Here is a 19,803-nt window from a genome sequence, read left to right on the forward strand (position 1 = left end):
GGGGAGACGAACCATGAGAGACTATGGACTCCGAGAAACAAACAGGGTTTTAGAGGGGAGATAGGTTGGGGGATGGGTTAGCCCGGTGATGGGTATTAAGGAGAGCACGTATTGCATGGAGCACTGGGTGTTAGATGCAAACAATGAATCATGGAACACTACATCAAAAACTAATGATGTATTGTATGGTGACTAACATAACCTAATAAAATAAAGTTAAATTAAAAAAAATAATAACCTTTCAATAAAGAAAACTCCAGGGATAAATGGATTTACTGAAGGATACTAGCAAACAACTAAGGAAAACATAAAGCCAAATTTACAAAAACTCTTCTAGAAAACAGGAGAAGGAAATAATTTCCAACTGACTTTATGAGGCAGCATTATCTTGATACCAAAACCAGACAGATATTACAAGAAAGCTACAGACCGGTGTTTCCAATGAACATAGATGCAAAAGTCCTAATCCAACAATATATAAAAAGAAGATATATATATGCTTATACATCATGGCCAAATACATTTTATCCTAGGGTTTGTAAGTTGGTTTGTCATTCAAAAATCCGTTAATGTAACTCATGAAAAAACACATAATAGATACACAAGTCAGATCAATAATCCTATTACTACTAGATGAGTATATTAGTATATTTTACGTGTACTAAAATATGAGAACTAAAAAAAGTACTGTTTGGGGCACCTGGGTGGCTCAGTCGGAAGTACTGTTTGTTGAATGACTTCCAGATAATTACCTGATAAATATATAAATGCTTTCTGTAGTCTTATTTTACCAGAATTCCCAATTTATTGAACTCTGAGAAAAAGATATAGGAGAAAGATACAATGTAGATCCTTTTGTAGTTCATAAGCGTGATGATTGGGTGTTCACGCCGTTGTGTGACGTATCTCCCTCAAACCTTGTTACAACCTCGGTACATTACCCCTCTGACGTGAAAAAAAAAGATACTATGTGATTTGTGAAGAATTTCAGGTTTCTCATTTATTGAGTATTCTTGTTTTTCATGTTTTATCCTCTTATTAATATTCAGTGTTCCTGTGTGTTCTGTGCAGATTATTGGAGGAGCTCCTGGTGTCCTTGCAGTGGGGAAGAGAGCAAACTTACTACCCTAGTACACAGCCTCACACCACAACAGAACTAGCATTAAAAAATCACAAGTTGGCAAAAGCTGTAAATGCTCATCTTCTGGGAAATGTTGGCACTAACGGTCAAAAAAAGATTCCATCAACGGTTGAATTCTACAGCACCCCAGCAGAAAAAATGGCTGAAACGGTAAAATATTTCTCTTTTCTGGACTGTGGAACTTCTAAGACTGTCCTCTTACTCAAAGGTGGTATGTTATAATGCAAAGTGCTTGGCATTAGGAGTTAGGAATTATGGGATCTAAACCTGATTCTCATGCTAATGAGCTTGTGATCTTGGAGAAAATTGTTTCCTCATCCGTGCTTTAATTCCTGAAACATTTTTTACTCTGTCCTTAAGGAGCAAATTAGTTGTTTTGAAAGGGCCTGTCTTTTAGCTACTGAATCAGTGATAATCTTGTACTTGAGTTCATTGTGATATGAAAATTAGTGTAGAATTTTTAATTCAACAATCATGAGTAGATAATAGATTACTTCTGACATCAGAAATTATTTGTTAATACCCATATATAGATATGAATGTGCCAAATGCTGCAGAATCAAATAGTGTACCCCTGGTACCTACAGTCCTGGGTGAATTCAGGGTTCATCCCGATGAGCTGTCAAATGCTGTGGTCTCCTGGTTATACGGGCACAGCCAAGGTCACCTCCATACATTTCAGTATCTGACTCCTATCTCCCTATCTTAGGCTTTGTCATTAACCAGAACTATTCCACTTTTAAAATCAACTCAACACCTCTCTCCACGATCTGTGCTCTCAACTTTTTTTCCAGCCCCTATTCTTTATTCTGATCACATAATTTTTATTCCCTTGATTGCTACATTTTTTTTCATCTGAGCAGCTCACTCTCCTGGCTTCTTTTCCTGCCGTAGCTTGCCTAGATTTCATTCTTAGGTCTCTTTTTCCCTTATCATCCTTCTCTCAGGTACCCTGAACACTTCAGTCCTTTGTCAGTTCAGCTGCTTGCCTTCTTTGTTTCTGTACTTGTCAAACTATGACCTCACATTCAGCAGATGATTTCGGTTCCTAGTTCACAGAAAAAGAAGGCAGGGGCAGAAAATTTCTTCGAAGTTCCACTTGCCATCTAGAAGCCTACCTGTGTGGCAACCAGTCTTATATACATTTCTCTCACTGGAAGAGGTGTCTCTCCTCTCCAAGGCTCAGCTCCCCTCCAGGTTCAGCAGGCCTCCCCAGAGCATCCCTTCTGTCTGTCAGCTCTTTCTTCTTTGGCTTATAACACGCCCAGGTGTCTTCCATCTAAAAAAGAAAAATCTTCCCTCTATCCTAAGTTCTCTGATAAGGCCTTATCACCTTTATAGGTGAGAACCTTAGGACAGACTGTGCACACTTGTATGTACTCCCATACCATCCGTTCCTCAGGTCCTGCCATCACTTACCCGGTGGCCTTCCAGCTCCACTGTTCTCAAATCGTGCTCGTATAAAGGTCATTAATGTTGAAATACTTTATTACCATATTTTATGTATCAGCACTCCTTCCTTGATATCCCCTTGACTTCTGTGACCTTACTCTTTCTTGGCCCTCTCCTACTCCCTCTCAGAACTCTTCTTCATCACCTTTTTTCCTCCTTTAAGTGTTGTTGTTCCATAGGAATCTGCTCCCCATGCTTTTCAGACTCCCTTAGTTTCTGCAACACTGTACACGGCCGGCTACTCACTGCTTCTCTGACCATTCTTTTTCAGAATTTGGCAGAGGGTGAGGCATCCTCCTCTCAGGCCCACTCTTGAGCCTTTCCTCTCATAACAGACTTCCTAGATTCTCTAGGGACTATCCTAGTCCCGGTAGTTTTATGCTTGGGACTTCAACTGAGACATTTTTTTCTGGGTTCAAGAGACATACGCAGCGTGACATCTCCATATGCACATCTCAGACAGCTAAAAATAGAACAACCTCTCTCCTCCTTGCTTTTACATCTGTATTTCCCCTCCCCTCAAAAAGAAGAAAAAAACCCACTTCTCTTCTACTCCCTATCTTAGTGAACTATACCACTATATAGATGTTTCAAGGATTTCATAAAATTAATGCATATAAAGCTCATAGCAGATTCTAATATATAGTAATTTCTCAATAAATGGTAGATACCATTTTTATTTTATTTTCTTCCATCCCATAATCCTGTTGGTTTTACAAATCCTGTAAAAAATAGGATTTGTAAAAGAGGGTAAATTTACCCTCTCCTAAGTTCACACACCTACCCTCCAGCCTTAATTATTGCAGTAGCCTCTTCACCAGTATTGACCCCTTGCTTTTTACCTACCTCCAGACCATCCTCTGTTGCCAGACAGTTATTTTTAAAATGCCAGTCCAAAAAAAAGGAAAAAGTCAATCCACTTGTGTTGGTACTCCTGTTCAGACAGATGCCAGTCTCCCTCATTATGGAATCTCAATTCTTTCATATTGAATAGAAAGCTTTAAAATCTTTATTCCATCTTCTCTTCCCAAAGTTATTAGCCAGGTGTCCCCACCCCCTGCTCTTCAAATCCCAGCAGCGTTAACCACTTCTCACTGCACAGACGTGCCACTGTATCTCAAGCCTCTGTTCATACTTACTTCTGCCCAGACCGCCCTCCCAACACCTCTCTGCCTTTAAGAATCAGCCCTCCCTGAAGCTCACTGGCAAACTTAGAGGGTCCTTTCCCCAGGCTTCCATTGTGTTTTGTGCATTTATCTATTGTAGCTCTTTATCATGTTAAATTGCAGTTGTTTGATTCCCCACCCCCCCAAACTGTAAGCCCCTTAAGGGTGAGGACTGTATTTTATGTTTCCTCAAGGTCTGGCATAGTAATCCTTTACACATAGTAGGTGCTCAGCTATTTACATAATGAATCAGTACCCGAAACTAAGCTCGTTGAGTTTATCCTTTCGTTCTCCTTGTTGGGAAACTGTCCTTGCCTCCTTGGTTGCTGCCAGTAGCATGTGGTATAATTGACTGCCCCAACTTTCTTGAAACACTCCCTTCTCTTGGCTTCCGTAACTGCACACCCTCCTGGCTTTTCTCTTTTTTCTGACCATTCTGTTTTACTGTGCGATATTGGGTATCCTCAGGGCTTGGTCTAGATCCCCTTTTCCCGATCCTTTATCCACCACATTCTCTTAGTGAACATAACTGACAGTCCTACTTTCTTAGGGTCTCTCGAGCCTTTCAGCCCATTGCTTCAAGGTTATCATTTCTTAGCTAGATTACTGCAGTAAACTCCCTTTCTTTGTTCTTCCCTTGTCTGCTTTTAATGCCTGCCCTTTCCCCTATCTTCCAACTGTGTACAGCATGATTTCTCTGAAAGGTACCCTGCTTAAATCCTTCCCCATTACCTCCAGGCTAAAATCTAGAAACCTGTCTGTACTGGTATCTCCGTCTCCTTCCACTGTACTCCTTCGGTATTTTCTCTCTCTCTCTACAGACATAGAATGTACTAGCATATAGAGAGTATTTCCATACCCTCTAGCACCCAACCAAATTTTACAAAAAATAGAAAGATCTCAAAAATTCAATGGAAAAAACCTCAATATATTTGCAAAACAGAGGTCCTAAAATAGAATGCTGGCTCTTAAATAGTGCCAGGATGTTCTTAAATTAGCTGTAAGTCTTTGGGTATGGTAGTAACTTAGAAGGAAAAAACACTGCTGGACAACATGAGAGTGAGAGAAACAAGCATATCCAACCATATCTGAAAGCTCCTTATGTAAGGCATCAGCTTACCTAAAAAAAAAAGTTCTTTCCCCCGCTGCTTTTCACAGTTCCTTTCCAACCGTAGTGCCTACCTCATTTGCACCATAACCCATCCTCCTCATGGGATGATCGTTGAGAGAATATAAACATAAGAAACAGGAGCTTTGAACAAGCATGTTATCTTTGCCCTTAATTGGAGCATTTTTTTCAACCCAACAGTTCCTCATGTTGTGGGTCTCAGTCAGGGAAACAGCAGAACAAGTCAGAGCAGAAGAATTAGGAAGGCATGGTGTCCATGAAATCCAAGAAACAAGAACATGATTGTTAGCATAAAATATGGCATATACATTAGAAATAGAGAAATGAAAAGCTATTGATTTTACAATCAATTAAAAACTTTGAAATAGGATTTCATTAAAAGAATGCAGAATCCTGATTCCAGGCAGTTGAATGAAAGATCCATAGAGGGGAGGTGGTGGGTGTTTTTTGGTTAAGGATAAAAATTGACATCACTTAAGGTAGAACTGATATAACCTTATTTTTTTCTGTGTTTTCATGCTTTTTCACCAATATCCATAAAAGAACATTAATTTCATCATTTTTGAAAAATAGGTAACCTAGGTAATATAATAGTCATTGTTAAATTTAGAGCTTTTTGGAAAAGGGATAAGTTCTCTAACCAATCAAACTCATCACTGAGATGTTATTTTTTATGGTAGTTACATATTAATGAAATGGGGCTTTATAGGTAGTTTTACATCAATAAAACCAAGGGCTTTTAGAGTCCCTAAGGCATACATCTGACATTACTTCTTATTTTCCTTAGGTTCTACGCATTTTGGATCCAGTTACCTGTACAGAAAGCTCACCTGATAATCCATTTTCTGAGTCTTCACCAACTGCCTTACTTGCTACAAAGAAAAATATTGGACGATTTCATCCCTATACTAGATATGAAAATATAACTTTCAATTGCTGCAATCACTGCCAGGGAGAACTTATTGTCCTTTAACATTCAATATGTTGGAGGCATGCTACAGGCCCTTGCTTCTTACCCAAGAGTCATTATTATTTGGGAGCTGGAGTTCTTACAATGGTAGAATGTCACTTTCTATTTAAGTAATATATATCCCCAACAATGTTTCATGTACTGGACCACAGATTACTCTTTCTTAATAAATACCTCAGGATAAGAAAAGAATGAAACCGTGTAGATATATTTAAAGTAGATGATACTTTCCAGGCATACATGATACTTTTCCTAAAGGACTCTGAAAGAAAAAGATCCTACCTTTATTTTAGGCCCTAAGTTATATCTTGCTGTGTGTTTAACATGAGCAGATTTAATTGTGGTACTCTAATGCAGGGTGGGTCATATGCAGCTACAGCCATTCATTTACTGTTGTCTATGGTTGTTGGGTTTGGGTTTTTTTGGCACTACAGCAGAATTGAATAGATGCAACAGGGCTTGTTTGGCCTGCAAAACTTAAAATATCCTATCTGGCCCTTTACAGGAAAATTTTTCTGGCCCCCACTCTAAAGGAATAATAGCTGGCAGGGGGATGGGTGAAGGGAGTGTCCGTTCCCTTTTTGGTGATTTATTTTGGACTACAAAGGCAGCTTGTGGAAATACTATGGGTGAAGGGACTAATATTTTAAAACTAAATGCTATATGTTAGGAAAATTATAAGTATTTTATAGCCACATTATCAAGTGTTTCAGCAAAACGTATTCTCATGTTGGTTTTATGTGGGGAATTCCATAGTTCGAATGGATACAACTTTACATATATAAAAGAAATAGATTTTACTGAGCTCATTTTGACAAATGCAGCACAATAGGAATATCCAATTTGATATAAAATGAGAAAGTAGGATCCTTCTAGAACATTGTACAAACTCCAAATGCAATCCATTATTAATTTATATTAATATATATTATTGTTTGTTTATGATGGACCATCATAAAACACCCTTTTATAAGCCTTTTAAAATATCCACAGTATGTTTATACCAAATTACACTATATTAGTTGCAGAATTGCCTATTAAAAGAGAAATCTAAAGACAAATCTGGTGAAAAAACATATTTTAATGTCAACCTAATGAGTTTTTTGTCTGATTCATCTAAGTTAAACTTTGAAATGGCAATAAATTTCTCTACATTCTTTATTTTGAATATTGATTTAATGTGCTTTTCAAGTCTTCATCTAACTTATACTATTTATAATTGATTCTTCAGCCTTTCCTTTGGGTTTACTTAGTATAAAACTTAGAAAAAAACATAGGGGAAAATCTTCATGACATTGGATTTGGCAATGATTTCTTGGATATGGCACCAGGAGCACAGACAACAAAAGAAAAAAACAGATAAATTGAACTTCATCCAAATTAAAAACATTTGTACACCAAAGGACACTATCCACAGAATGAAAAGGCAACCTACAGAATGGAGAAAATATTTGCAACTTATATGGTTTATAAGGGTCTAGTGTCTAGAATAAAGGATCTACAATTCAGCAACCAAAAATCAAACAACCTTATTAAAAAATGGGAAAAGAACATGAGAAATTTCTCTTAAAAAAGATATTGACAATAGTCAATAAGTGTATCAAAAGATTCTCCACAGCACTAATCATTAAGGAAATGCAAACTGATAACACTTCATGCCCATTACAATGGCTGTTATCAAGGAAGGAAAATAATGAGTGTCGATAAGGATGTGGAATTGGAACTCTTGTGCATAGCTGGTGGGAATGTAAAATGGTGCAACCACTGTTGGAGTCAGTATGGTAGTTCCTCAAAAAATTAAACATACAATTACCGTATAATCCAGCAATTCCACTTCTAAGTAGATACCCAAAAGAATTGAAAGCAAGGACCCAAATAGAGATTTTTATACCAGTGTTCACAGCACCATTAATCACAGTAGCCAAAAGGTGGGAGTAACACAGGTGTCCTTTGATGGATGAATGCATAAACAAAATGTGTACACATGCAATGGAATATTATCCTTAAAAAGGAATGAAAATCTGATATATGCTACAGCATAAATGAACCTTTAATACATTACACTGAAGAAATAAGTTGGAAACGAAAGGACAAATAGTGTAGGTACAGGAAACAATCAAATTCATAGTGACAGAAAGTAGAACAGTGGTTACGGGGGTCAAGGAAAGGACGAATGGAGAGTTTTTATTTTCTATTTTTATTTTTTTGAAGATTTTATCTATTTGTCAGCACAAGCAGGGGGTAGCAGCAGGCGGAGGGAGAGGTAGGCTCTCTGCTGAGCAAGGAGCCTGATGTGGGACTTGATCCCAGGACCCTGGGATCATGACCTGAGCTGAAGGCAAACGCTTAACCAACTAAGCCACTCAGGTGTCCCCAGAATGGAGAGTTTTTAATAGATACAGACTTTCCATTGGGGTGATGAAAAATTCTGGAGATGGAAAGTGGTGATGGTTGTACAGTATGAATATACTTAATGCCACTTAATTATACACTTAAAAAATGGTCAAAATGGGAAGTTATATATATATATATATATAATCACACACAAAAAAATTGTGCATACACTCATAACCACAAACTAATGGCACACTTCTGCAATGGTTGGTTTAAGAGTGTCAGTAATAGTAATAATAGTTACTAAATAAAAAAAAAAGATCTTAAATCAACAACCTAACATTATACCATAAGGAACTAGGAAAAAAAGAGCAAGCTAAGCCCAAAGCTATCAGAAGGAAGGAAATCAAAATTAGAGCAGAGAGAAAAATAGAGAACAGAAAAACAGTATCAAGGAAATCAAAAGTTGGTTCTTTAGAAAGATCCACAAAATTGACAAACCTACAGCCAGACTGACTTAAGAAAGAAAGAAGATGCAAAAAACAAAAATCAGAAATGAAAGTGGGGAAATTATTACCAACCTCAAGTTAAAAGAAAAAGAAAGGAATAATTGTACTTAATAATTGTAACAAACTAGATGAAATGGACAAATCCCTAGAAATACACAAATTAGCAAAACCGACTCAAGAAAAAACAAAATGTGAACAGGCCTATAACAAAGAGATTAAATCAGTAATAAAAAAAACTTTCCAATACCATATATTTGTATGAATATAGATAAAAAAATTCCTAACAAATTACTGGCAATAGCATAGAAAAGGGATTATATACCATGACCAAGTGGTATTTATCTCAGGAATGCAAGGATAGTTCAACATAAGAAAATCAATGTAATATACACACACACACATACACATATGTAATAGAACAAAAGAGGAAAACCATGTGATCATTTCACTTGATACAGGAAGAGCATTTGATAAAATCCAGCACCCTTTTATGATAAAAACACTCAGAAAAATAGGGGATCAAAGAATAGGAATAAGTAAAATAGAGGAATAAGAATAGAACTTCCTCAACTTCATAAAGGGCATTTATGGAAAACCCCACAGCTAATATCATACTCAATAGTGAAAGACTAAAAGCTTTCCTCCTAAGATCAAGACAAGAATGCTCACTTTCACCACTACTATTCTACATTATACTGGAAATCTTAGCCAAAGTAATCAGTCAAGAAAGAAAGAAAAGGAATCCAATTTGTTTTTTTTTTTTTTTTTTTAAGGAATCCAATTTGTTAAGGAAGAAGTAAAACTATCTCAATTTGCAGGTGATATTATCCTATGTATAGAAAATTCCAAGGAATTTACAAAAAAAAAAAAAAACTGATGCTGATAAATTCAGTGAAGTTACACAGTATCTATCAATGCACAAAATTCATTTGTGTTTGATTTTGAATATACAACCTAAAAGCAAATTAAGAAGATAATTCCATTGGCAGTAGAATCCAAAAGAAGAAAATATTTGCGAATGAATTTAACCAAGGAGGTGAAAGACCTGTACAGTGAAACTGCAAAATTTTGTTGCACTAAATGAAAAGAAATCCTGTGTTATGGATTAGAAGACAATTTTATTAAAATGACAGTACTACCCAAAACAATCTATACATTCACTGCATCTCTATCAAAATTCCCACAGCCTTTTTTGTAAAAATGTTGTGGAATATTTAAATGTCAAATTAGTTCTCATTATTAAAGATAACTTTAAACAACACAAGACTAGTTATAATGAAACGTTAAATTGTCTGATGTATGCTGAAAGTGCTATAAGAAGTTGAGACAGGATTGAATAATTCTGTTTTCTCATTTAGGGTCAAGTGATTAAGGTACAAATACCCAGTTGATAAGAACCTTGTCTTCTGAGGCTTTAACAGAACTCCTGCAGTGATTCTCCAGTCTCCATCACACTTGTAATGTTTACCTTTGTTTTCCACCCTTTAAATGCCTTTACACATATCAAGGATACTGTTCCTCCACACACCAGATTCCTGTATAGTCTTAAATATTTCACAATATCTACCAATGTTTGTAAATTTTATAATATGCCTAAAAGAAAGAATTTTGCAATTATACAGATCAGAGTCTGCGAGCAAACTGCTCCTTCTATACTTTAGTTTCTTCATCTGCAAAACAAGACCAATAGGGTTGTTATAAGGATTGTATCAAATTATGTAAAGCACTTAATACCATGCACATTATAAACTCTCAATAAGAGCTAGTTAATTTTGTAATATAGCAAAATTGGATGCATAATTGTTACTATCTTCTTTTTTTAAAGAACAGAGAAAGTAAGCCTACCCTATTTCTTAGCTTTCCACAGCTATTCAAATTCAAAGTTGTCATAGATGGGATTTTGTATAAGGCCTTGAACAAGGCTTGTTTAAGAGGTCACACCTTCAGCTCCATGAAATGATCTACTGTGATCTTTTTTTAATAATAGAAACTAAAAATAGAAATCTGTTCCTTTCTTGTGTTCTTTCCAGCTAGAAATGCTAAAATAATTTAGAAGTAAAGGAATCTAGAGTTAATTTATTGTTCAGTTTGTTGCATGGACTATGAGATGGTATAACACAATACAATACTGCGAGAGAAGAAATTTATTTTGTTTAGTATTAAAAAAAAAAAAATTCACTGTATCACCAAAAGATAAAAAGCATTTCCATAATTTAGAGTATGACCAAAGCACATAGACCATAAGAAATGATAACCAAAATTTTGAGGATAGCAGCTTCCAAATGAAGTACTTAATAGATACTTTCAGTTATAATGATCAGTAAAACGAAAAGATTTGGCTTCTGACATATATAGGTGGCTCTGCAATTGTTTAGAATGCTTTGCTTCTAGTCGGAGCTGTCTAGTTCTTTCTCTGGCAGCTTCTTGCTCGACTAGTTTTTCAATCCGTTTCCTTCGCAACCATCTGTAGAAAGATATGATAAGATCTGGTGAGTATCAACGTGAATACTCTTCTTGCTATAAAGTTATTGCTACAGACTATTAAAGGAAGTTGAATTTCTTTACATTGAAATGCTGTAGTCACAAAGAAAAAATTATTAAAGTACTAATGAAAATTTCAGGTTTACCCCCTAAGCTCACACAAGGAAACAGTCACATTTGCAATCAAATACTTAAAATTAAGTTTGTCTTAAAATGAGACTGCCAACTAAAAAAAAAAACCTGAGTTTTGAGTAATAAACACAATATTTTACATGTGATATAGGTCCTATTCTTTTGTTTAAATATGATTTTCTAAGCATAGAAAATCTATCTAAGCATAGAAAATCTATCAAGTATTTGATAGATTCCAATTAACTTATTTTTTACAACTAACTGTATTCCAAAACATGACTCAATTAGGTTAAGAATCCCAGCATGCAGAAATGTTGCTTTGCTCTTGTTGGTAGGGACACTAATGTGTTCTTGCTTTTTACTGCATAAAACAGTTCTTCTTTAAAATGGAAATATAAGCCTAAGCATAAAAAAACACCCAAAAAAGGAGGAGGAAAAATCAACATTCAAACAAATTTAAATCTATACACCTTGCTTAGGTAAAATAACTCAAAAATAACTGTACATACACATATGAAAGTGTATGCGGTGCACATGTGTATATATACATTTGTTTTCAGAAATAACCCTAAACAACTAAATGTATCAGAATAGAAGAGACTTAACATCATAAGCCAATGTTGTGTGGTCCCAAATTGGACACTAGTTTGAGCAAATTAACTGTAATCATTTAGGGGTCCACTGGGAAAATATAATTATGGGCTGGATACTAGATGAGATTATTAATAAAAATAAGCAGATTACAGAATAGTATATACATATGATCTCAATTTATATTTTAAAATTATAATGTACAGAGAAATATCTAAAAGATATGGACTAAGGTACTGACAGTGATTTCTAGGTGATGAAAATGTGACTTTTTCCCCCTCCATTTCCACAATGCACATTTACTGCTTCTCTTATAATATTTATATATGTTTAAAAAGAAAAAAAAAAGGAAGAAAGAAGCAAAGAAACAAAGAAAGAAAAAGATAGGAAAGAAAGAAAGGAACTTAAAGCAACTGGATTCAATATTCACTACCTCTCCCAAGGGTTACTGGCAAAATTATGAAACCAGGTCTGTTTCCTCACAATTAACCAGGTAATATAAAGTCTTAACCAGGTAACTGAAAAGATCAGGTTTGCCTTAAACTACCATAATGTGTGCCCAAATCTCTTTTTCAATTTGGTCTATACAGATCTTTCTTCTCAGCCTGAATTTCTTTATAGAAAAATATTTCTTGGGAAATGCGACCCTTTATTCAGTTTTTCTGAGGACTATGTAGGAATTAGCTGTACATTATCTTTGGCCCATTTCTCTAAAAAATGAACAAAATAACAAATAAATGGTAGGCTATCAAAGGTTACCAGACAGGTAAAATATAAAATAATTTTGGTATTGAAAATATCTTGAAGAAAGAAAGAATGGTATATAGGTATTATGCAAAATATGGAGCTAAAGAATTTTCTCACACACTTTTAAAAGTGTGGATTTACAATTGAATAGATATGTAATATAAGAGATAAAATATTTTGTGGGGTTTATTTTCAAGCTTTATTGACTACCGAGCTCTCTGAAAGGACTGTGAGGAGAGGGGAAGCATCTCTGGCCTGGAACTTACTGTTTAAAGGCCCGCTCGCGGCCCTCTGTTCCTTTAAGGAAGAATAAGCATTCCTCTTGCTTTCGTAGTTCTTCTGTCTTTCTTTCTTTCAACTGCTCTTCATGCTTTTTTTTAAGCCATAATCGAAAAGCTTGTTGTGGATCTCTGTTTTCCTGCTAATTACAAAAACAAGCTTTGTAAATAAACTAAAACTACTTTTTGAGGCCCTGCCTATAGGACCGTACAAGAATACATGTTCCACTCATCAATTTTTCATAATAATGCCAACCTCACTCCCTGTACTCCTAGTATCTAATCAAATTATATCACCTTTGAACCAGCAACACACATTGACCTCTGTCAGAAAATTCAACACTGAATTCACTGCCATCTGGCATCTTTCAAAACTTATTGAGGTAATCAATAAATGAAAAGCGTTTTTACAGCGATTTACAAACTTCTCAATGAGGAGCTCTTTGACAAAATAATTTTTTACAATGGCACAAAAAAATAAAACGGGCTTGAAGAAGGATTGGGATAGATAATATGAATGGAGTTGAGGTCTTTGTAACAATTCCTGAAGGAGCTCCCTGGAATGCAGTTTGAAAGCTAATGATCCAACACTTCTATTATTCATCCTTTCTTTTAAATTCTACCTTTGTTTTTTTTTTTTTAAGATTTTTTTTTATTTATTTATTTGAGACAGAGAGAATGAGAGAGAGAGAGCACATGAGAGGGGGGAGGGTCAGAGGGAGAAGCAGGCTCCCTGCCGAGCAGGGAGCCCGATGCGGGACTCCATCCAGGGACTCCAGGATCATGACCTGAGCCGAAAGCAGTCGCTTAACCAACTGAGCCACCCAGGCGCCCTCTACCTTTCTTTTTAACTTGTAAGAGCATCTAACTGCCAAGCCCATCTCCAAAATGTAATCACTCTTATGGAGGGTGGCCATAAGGATTTGCAGCCATAAAAATTTTCTCATAAGAACCATGCTGATTTTGTCGTAAGTAAAAGCTAATGGGAGTAGCTTATTGTATGGTTCCTAGAACTTCATGATGGATACTATCTTCAGAGAATTTTCAAAAGTTGAAAGAGCTCTTATTTGGGAGAATAAAGAGAGCAAAGGGACAGATTTGGGGCTAGGGGAAAGCATGCCTCATTATTTTGATGCCTGGCTAAAACACAAAGGAAAGGATGCATTCATTTAATACTTTGCCTAAAGAGAAGCTCGATGGTAGAGGACCATTTCCTACATCTTGCATTTTCCTTTTTTTTTTTTTTTTAAGATTTTATTTATTTGAGAGAGAGAGACAGAGATAGCGAGCAAGAGATAGAGAGCATGATGGGGGAGGAGAGGGAGAAGCAGGCTCCCAGTGGGGCTCGATATCAGGACCCTGGGATCATGACCTGAGCCGAAGGCAGACGCTTAACTGACTGAGCCACCCAGGTGCCCCTGGTTTTTCCTTTATCTATTACTCACATTGCCAAGTATGTTCCAGTTTAATTTATAAAATTTATGTAATCTAGGATCTTTGATGTACAATGCTGAAGTCTGAAGATAACCCATGGATGACCTAAAGGATCATTGCCGAACACCTAGAAGTCTGGGAATGGCTGGAGATGACCAAAAAGTGTTCATTCTGGAATTATAGATCAAAAGAGGCAAGGATTCAGAGGTGAACAGGATTGATTGGTATCTCTATTCATTTATTCATTTAGCAGATATTTACAGAGTATCTACGACAGAGTATCTGCAGGCACGTAGGTACTGGGTTGCATCAGTGAAAAAACAAAGTTCCCTCTCTCATATATTCTATGATTGCACTGTCCAATACAGTGACCACTAGCCACATGTAGCTATTTAAAGTTAAAAATTCAGTACTTCAGTCACATTAGCTACATTTCAAGTGCTTAAGAGCCACATCGTGGCTAGTGACTACTTTATTGGACAATGCAGATATAGAGCATTCCCATCATCCCAGAAAGTTGTATTGGGCAGTGTTATTCTAGATGAGGAGAAAGGTGGTATGTAGACAGAAAGTGAGGGAGTAAGTTATCAGGTATCTGGAGACAGCGTATTTCAAGCAGTGGTCACAGTAATACACAAAGAAGGAGTTCTTAACTGGCTATCATCCCAGAATTCAGCAGAAGGAATAGGTAAGGGGCGCCTGGGTGGCTCAGTCGTTAAGCGTCTGCCTTCGGCTCAGGTCATGATCCCAGGGTCCTGGGATCGAGCCCCGTATCGGGCTCCCTGCTCTGCGGGAAGTCTGCTTCTCCCTCTCCCACTCCCCCTGCTTGTGTTCCCTGTCTCACTGTGTCTCTCTCTGTCAAATAAATAAATAAAATCTTAAAAAAAAAAAAAAAAAGAAAGAATAGGTAAAAACGTCCATCTCCCATTCTTTTCCTGGAAGAGGTCCATCGGCACACTTGAAAAACTGCTGCTTGAGGGTCAGGCTTCTAATTTAGAATGCCTCTAAAGGCTAGCTTTCATCATCCCCAAGGACCAAGAAGGCTGTTGACACCTCTGCTGCTGTCTCCCTGTAACCTGCTCTAAGTAGCCAGTATCTCCCATGAAGGACATTTACAAACATCTGCTGTACCCAAATTTTTATGGCTGCACCCAAAGAACAGGTTCCTAGGTCACCTGGTTCTGATAGCCACTGGAACTTCCATTCATGAGTACCACAAGATGGTAGCAATCAAATAAGTAGATCTTAATGGGCAAAGGAATATCGCCCTGCAGATATACACCTGGGCTCAGTGCAGATGAAACAGGAAAAAACACCCATCTCCCAGTTTCTCCTTGGAAAGGGCTTAGCCACATACCTTCCCAGCTGTGCCAGAGGGCCTGGCTTCCATTTAGCCTGCAAAAATACACTACCTGGCACAGATGTCCAGCAGAATTGAGGGGAAATCAGAGCTTTTCAGACAAACAAAAGCCAAAGGTATTCATCACCACTCAAATGCCTTAGAAGAAATGTTGTAATGAAAGAAAAGGATGCTAATTAGTAGCAAAAAATATATGAAAGTATAAAACTCACTGGCAAAAATAAATATAGAGTTAATAACACCCTAATGTAATGGTGGTAGGTAAATCATTTAGAACTCTAGTATGAAGGTTAAAAGATAAAAGTATTAAAAATAACTATAACCAAAACAGACTGTTACAAATACAAGGTGTTTATGAGAGTCTCACGGTAATCATAAAGCAAAAACATATAGTAGATACACAAAAGATAAAGAGCAAGAATCAAAGCATACCACTACAGAAAATCACCAACTCACAAAGGAAAAGAATAAGAGCAGAACAAGGGAACAAAGTAATTACAAAACAACCAGAAAACATTTAACAAAATGGCAATAGTACTTCCATACCTATCAATAACTACTTTAATGTAAATGGACTAAAGCTGAATGGATATAAAAACAAGTCCCGACTACATGCTGCCTAAAGAGACTAAATTCAGCTTTAGGACACATATAAACTGAAATTAAAGAGATGGAAAAAGATATTCCACGTAAATAGAAACTAAAAAAGAGCAGGGGTAACTATACTTATATAAGACAAAATAAATATTAAGCCAAAACAAAAACTTGTATGGTATTAACATAAAAATATAATGCATAGATTAATGTAACAGAAGAGAGAGCTCAGAAATAACCTCATGTGTACATGGTAAATTAATTTTAACAAAGTTACAAAAAATAAACAATGGGAAAAGGATAGTCTCTTCAATTAATCGATTTGGGAAAACTGGATTACCACATGCAAAAGAATGAAAATGGACCTCTACCATACACTATATAAAAATAACTCAAAATGAATTGAAGACTTGAGTGTAACCTGAACAACTCCTAAAAGGAAACATTAGAATAAGCTCCTTGATATTGTTCTTAGAAATAATTTTTTTTTGGATTTGACAGCAAAGGCAACATAAACAAAAATAAGCAAGTGAGAGGACAAACAAAAGCTTCTGCTTAGCAAAGGAAACCTTCAACAAAATGAAAAGACAACCTGTGGAATAGGAGAAAATATGTGTAAACCACATATCCAATTAGGCAACATGAAAAAACCATCAGTACCTCTAATTATCAGGGAAATGCAAATCAAAATGACCATGAGCTACTGTTAGGATAGCTATTATCAAAAAAGAGAGGGAGGGAGGAAGGGAGGGATGGAGGGAGAGAGGGAAGGAAGGAAGGAAAGAAGGAAGGAAGGAAGGAAGGAAAGAAGGAAGGAAGGAAGCAAGCAAGCAAGCAAGCAAGCCTGGATACCAGGGGCTGAGGAGTGGGAGAAATAGGGACAGGTTGGTAAAAGGGTACAAACTTGCAGCTGTAAGATGAAAAATGTCTGAGGATCTAGTGATTAACATTGTGACTATAGTTGATTACACTGTATTATATAACTGAAATTTGCCAAGAGAGTAGAACTTAATATTTTACCAAAAGAAAAAAGGAGTAAATATGTGAAGTGACAGACATGTTAATCAATTTAATGGGGAGAATCCTTTCACAATGTATATGTGTATCAAATTCTCATGTACACTTTAAATATCTTACAATTTTGTCAATTATACCTCAGGAAAGCTAAAAAAGAAAAAGACTTACATCACAGACACAAGAATGTAAACTTAAACAAAAAACAACCTAAACTCTATGAATGGGCTTAATAGTAAACTGGATGCAGCAGAAAAAAGTGTCAATGCCCAAAGACAGATCAATAGAAATTATGCAAACTGAACAAAGAAAAATATTTTTAACTTTTTAATTTTAATTTTAACAGAACCTTAGTAACATGTGAAATAATAGCAAGTCTTCTAATGTATGTGAAATTGGACTTCCAGAATAAAAAGAGCAAGAAAATGGAGCCCCCCCCCAAAAAAATTGTAAAAATAATGGCAGAGAGGGGGAAAAGATGGGGGAGGAGTAGGGGACCCTATTTCAACCGGTCCCCAGAATTGAGCTAGATATCTACCAGACCACTCTGAACACCCATGAAATCAGCCTCAGATGTAAGAAGATAGAGCTGGATCTCTACAAACAGAATATCGCAGGTGGTTGGTTTCGAGATACGAAGCGGGGAGCCGTGATTCCACGGGCAGATATCGGAGGATAAATGGCAGCGGAAGGAAGCCTGGCCGTGAGGGTCCTACACCACCGGTGAGCTATAGCCTCCCGTGCTGGGAACGGGACACAGACTCACAGACCGGTAGTGGTGGGGAAAGGACTTTAGACAGAAACCAGAGCAGCAGGGCCACGCGTGCAAACTGGGGGCGGCTGGCGGTTTTAGAAGCAACAAAGGGCAGAGATGTGCCCCCACCTGGAGGTGAGGACTGGGAGCACTGCTGAGAGGCGCACAACCCAGGATGCTGCAGTTTATATCAGCATAGACAGAAATGGAGACAGTGTGGCCTGGAGAGCTCACTGAAGAACAGACTGCGATCTCTCTGCTCTGAGGCAGAGGGTTGGAAAAGGTCTCTTCTGCTCTGACTCTCGGAAGAGACGCAGAGAGCCACCAGGGAAAGCCGCCAGAGAAGAAAAGCCCCAAAAAACCGGTTTTCACTGAGCCCATCCCCCGCCACAGGGGGCAGGGCAACTCTGCACAAATAGGGTTGTCTGAGTAACAGCGCAGCAGGCCCCTCCCCCAGAAGACAGGATGGGAGAACAAGAGGCCACAACCCTAAGGTCCCTATAAAACAGGTACATCTTGTTTGGGGTGCAGTCAATAATTTGGACTCCATACATTCCCTCAACAGAATGACTAGGAACCCCCAAAATAGGAAAGACTCAGAGACTATGACTTATGCCACAGATTTACAAATGGATTCAGATATAACTAAGATGTTGGAGATGGAATTCAGGCTAGCAATTGTGAAGACAATAGCCAGAATGGAGAAATCAATTAATGGCAACACAGAGTCTCTAAGGACAGAAATGAAAGCTGAATTCGCAGAACTTAAAAATGCTATCAATGAGATCCAATCTAATCTAGATAATTTAACAGCTAGGGTAAGCGAGGCAGAAGAACATATTAGTGACCTAGAAGACCAATTAATAGACAAAAAGGGAAAAGAGGAGGCCAGGGGGAAAAAACTCAGAATCCATGAAAATAGAATCAGAGAAGTAAGTGACACCATGAAACATTCCAATGTCAGAATTATTGGTATCCCTGAAGGTGTGGAGAGAGAGAGAGGACTAGAAGATATATTTGAGCAAATTGTAGCAGAGAACTTCCCTAATCTGGGGAATGAAACAAACATTCGTGTCCTAGAGGCAGAGAGGACCCCTCCCAAGATCAAGGAAAACAGGCGAACACCCCAGCACGTAATAGTAAAACTCGCAAACCTTAGAACCAAGGAAACCATCTTAAGTGCAGTTAAGGAGAAGAGATTCCTTATGTACAGAGGGAGGAACATCAGAATAATGTCAGACCTATCCACAGAAACCTGGCAAGACAGAAAGGCCTGGCAAGATATATTCAGGGTACTAAATGAGAAGAACATGCAGCCAAGAATACTTTATCCGGCAAGGCTGTCATTTAGAATGGATGGAGAGATGCAGAGCTTCCAAGACCAGCAGAAACTGAAAGAATATGTGACCATTAAGCCGGCCCTGCAAGAAATGTTAAGGGGGTTCTATAAAAGGAGAAAGACCCCAAGAGTGATATACAACAGAAATTTACAGGGACAATCTATAAAAACAAGGTCTTCACAGGCAACATGATGACAATAAATTCATCTTTTTTTTTAAATTTTATTACGTTATGTTAGTCACCATACAATACATCATTGGTTTTTGATGTGGTGATCCACGATCCATTGTTTCCGTATAACACCCAGTGCTCCATGCAGTACGTGCCCTCCTTAATACCCATCACCGGGTTAACCAATCCCCCCGCCCCCCCCCCA

The 19,803-nt window shown here is 37.3% G+C and overlaps 2 protein-coding genes and 1 non-coding gene across 10 annotated transcripts in view; 2 read left to right on the forward strand and 1 right to left on the reverse strand.

The window, feature by feature from the left end:
* The window catches only part of BLZF1 (basic leucine zipper nuclear factor 1), a 24,848-nt gene extending 17,829 nt beyond the window's left edge, over window positions 1-7,019 (forward strand). The window contains exons 6-7 of the mRNA XM_081823182.1: window positions 1,050-1,291; window positions 5,676-7,019. Of these exons, the coding sequence (XP_081679308.1) occupies window positions 1,050-1,291; window positions 5,676-5,861 (428 nt within the window). The 3' untranslated portion in view covers window positions 5,862-7,019. The remainder of the gene's footprint in view (window positions 1-1,049; window positions 1,292-5,675) is intronic.
* LOC115943087 (small nucleolar RNA U13) lies at window positions 850-951 on the forward strand. The gene has a single exon (XR_004077688.1). It is a non-coding gene; the product is annotated as a small nucleolar RNA U13 (small nucleolar RNA).
* The window catches only part of CCDC181 (coiled-coil domain containing 181), a 42,256-nt gene continuing 29,039 nt past the window's right edge, over window positions 6,587-19,803 (reverse strand). For 7 of the 8 annotated variants that reach the window (XM_006739757.3, XM_081824553.1, XM_081824552.1 and 4 more), the window contains 2 exons: window positions 12,919-13,073; window positions 6,587-11,165 (listed from right to left, as the gene is read on the reverse strand). In XM_006739757.3, the coding sequence (XP_006739820.1) occupies window positions 11,006-11,165; window positions 12,919-13,073 (315 nt within the window). In that variant the 3' untranslated portion in view covers window positions 6,587-11,005. The remainder of the gene's footprint in view (window positions 11,166-12,918; window positions 13,074-19,803) is intronic. The other variant, XM_081824551.1, reaches the window with a different exon arrangement.

The sequence above is a fragment of the Leptonychotes weddellii genome, chromosome 6 (genome assembly GCF_054177405.1).
Source record: "Leptonychotes weddellii isolate Sample4059 chromosome 6, ASM5417740v2, whole genome shotgun sequence".
NCBI lineage: Eukaryota > Metazoa > Chordata > Mammalia > Carnivora > Phocidae > Leptonychotes > Leptonychotes weddellii.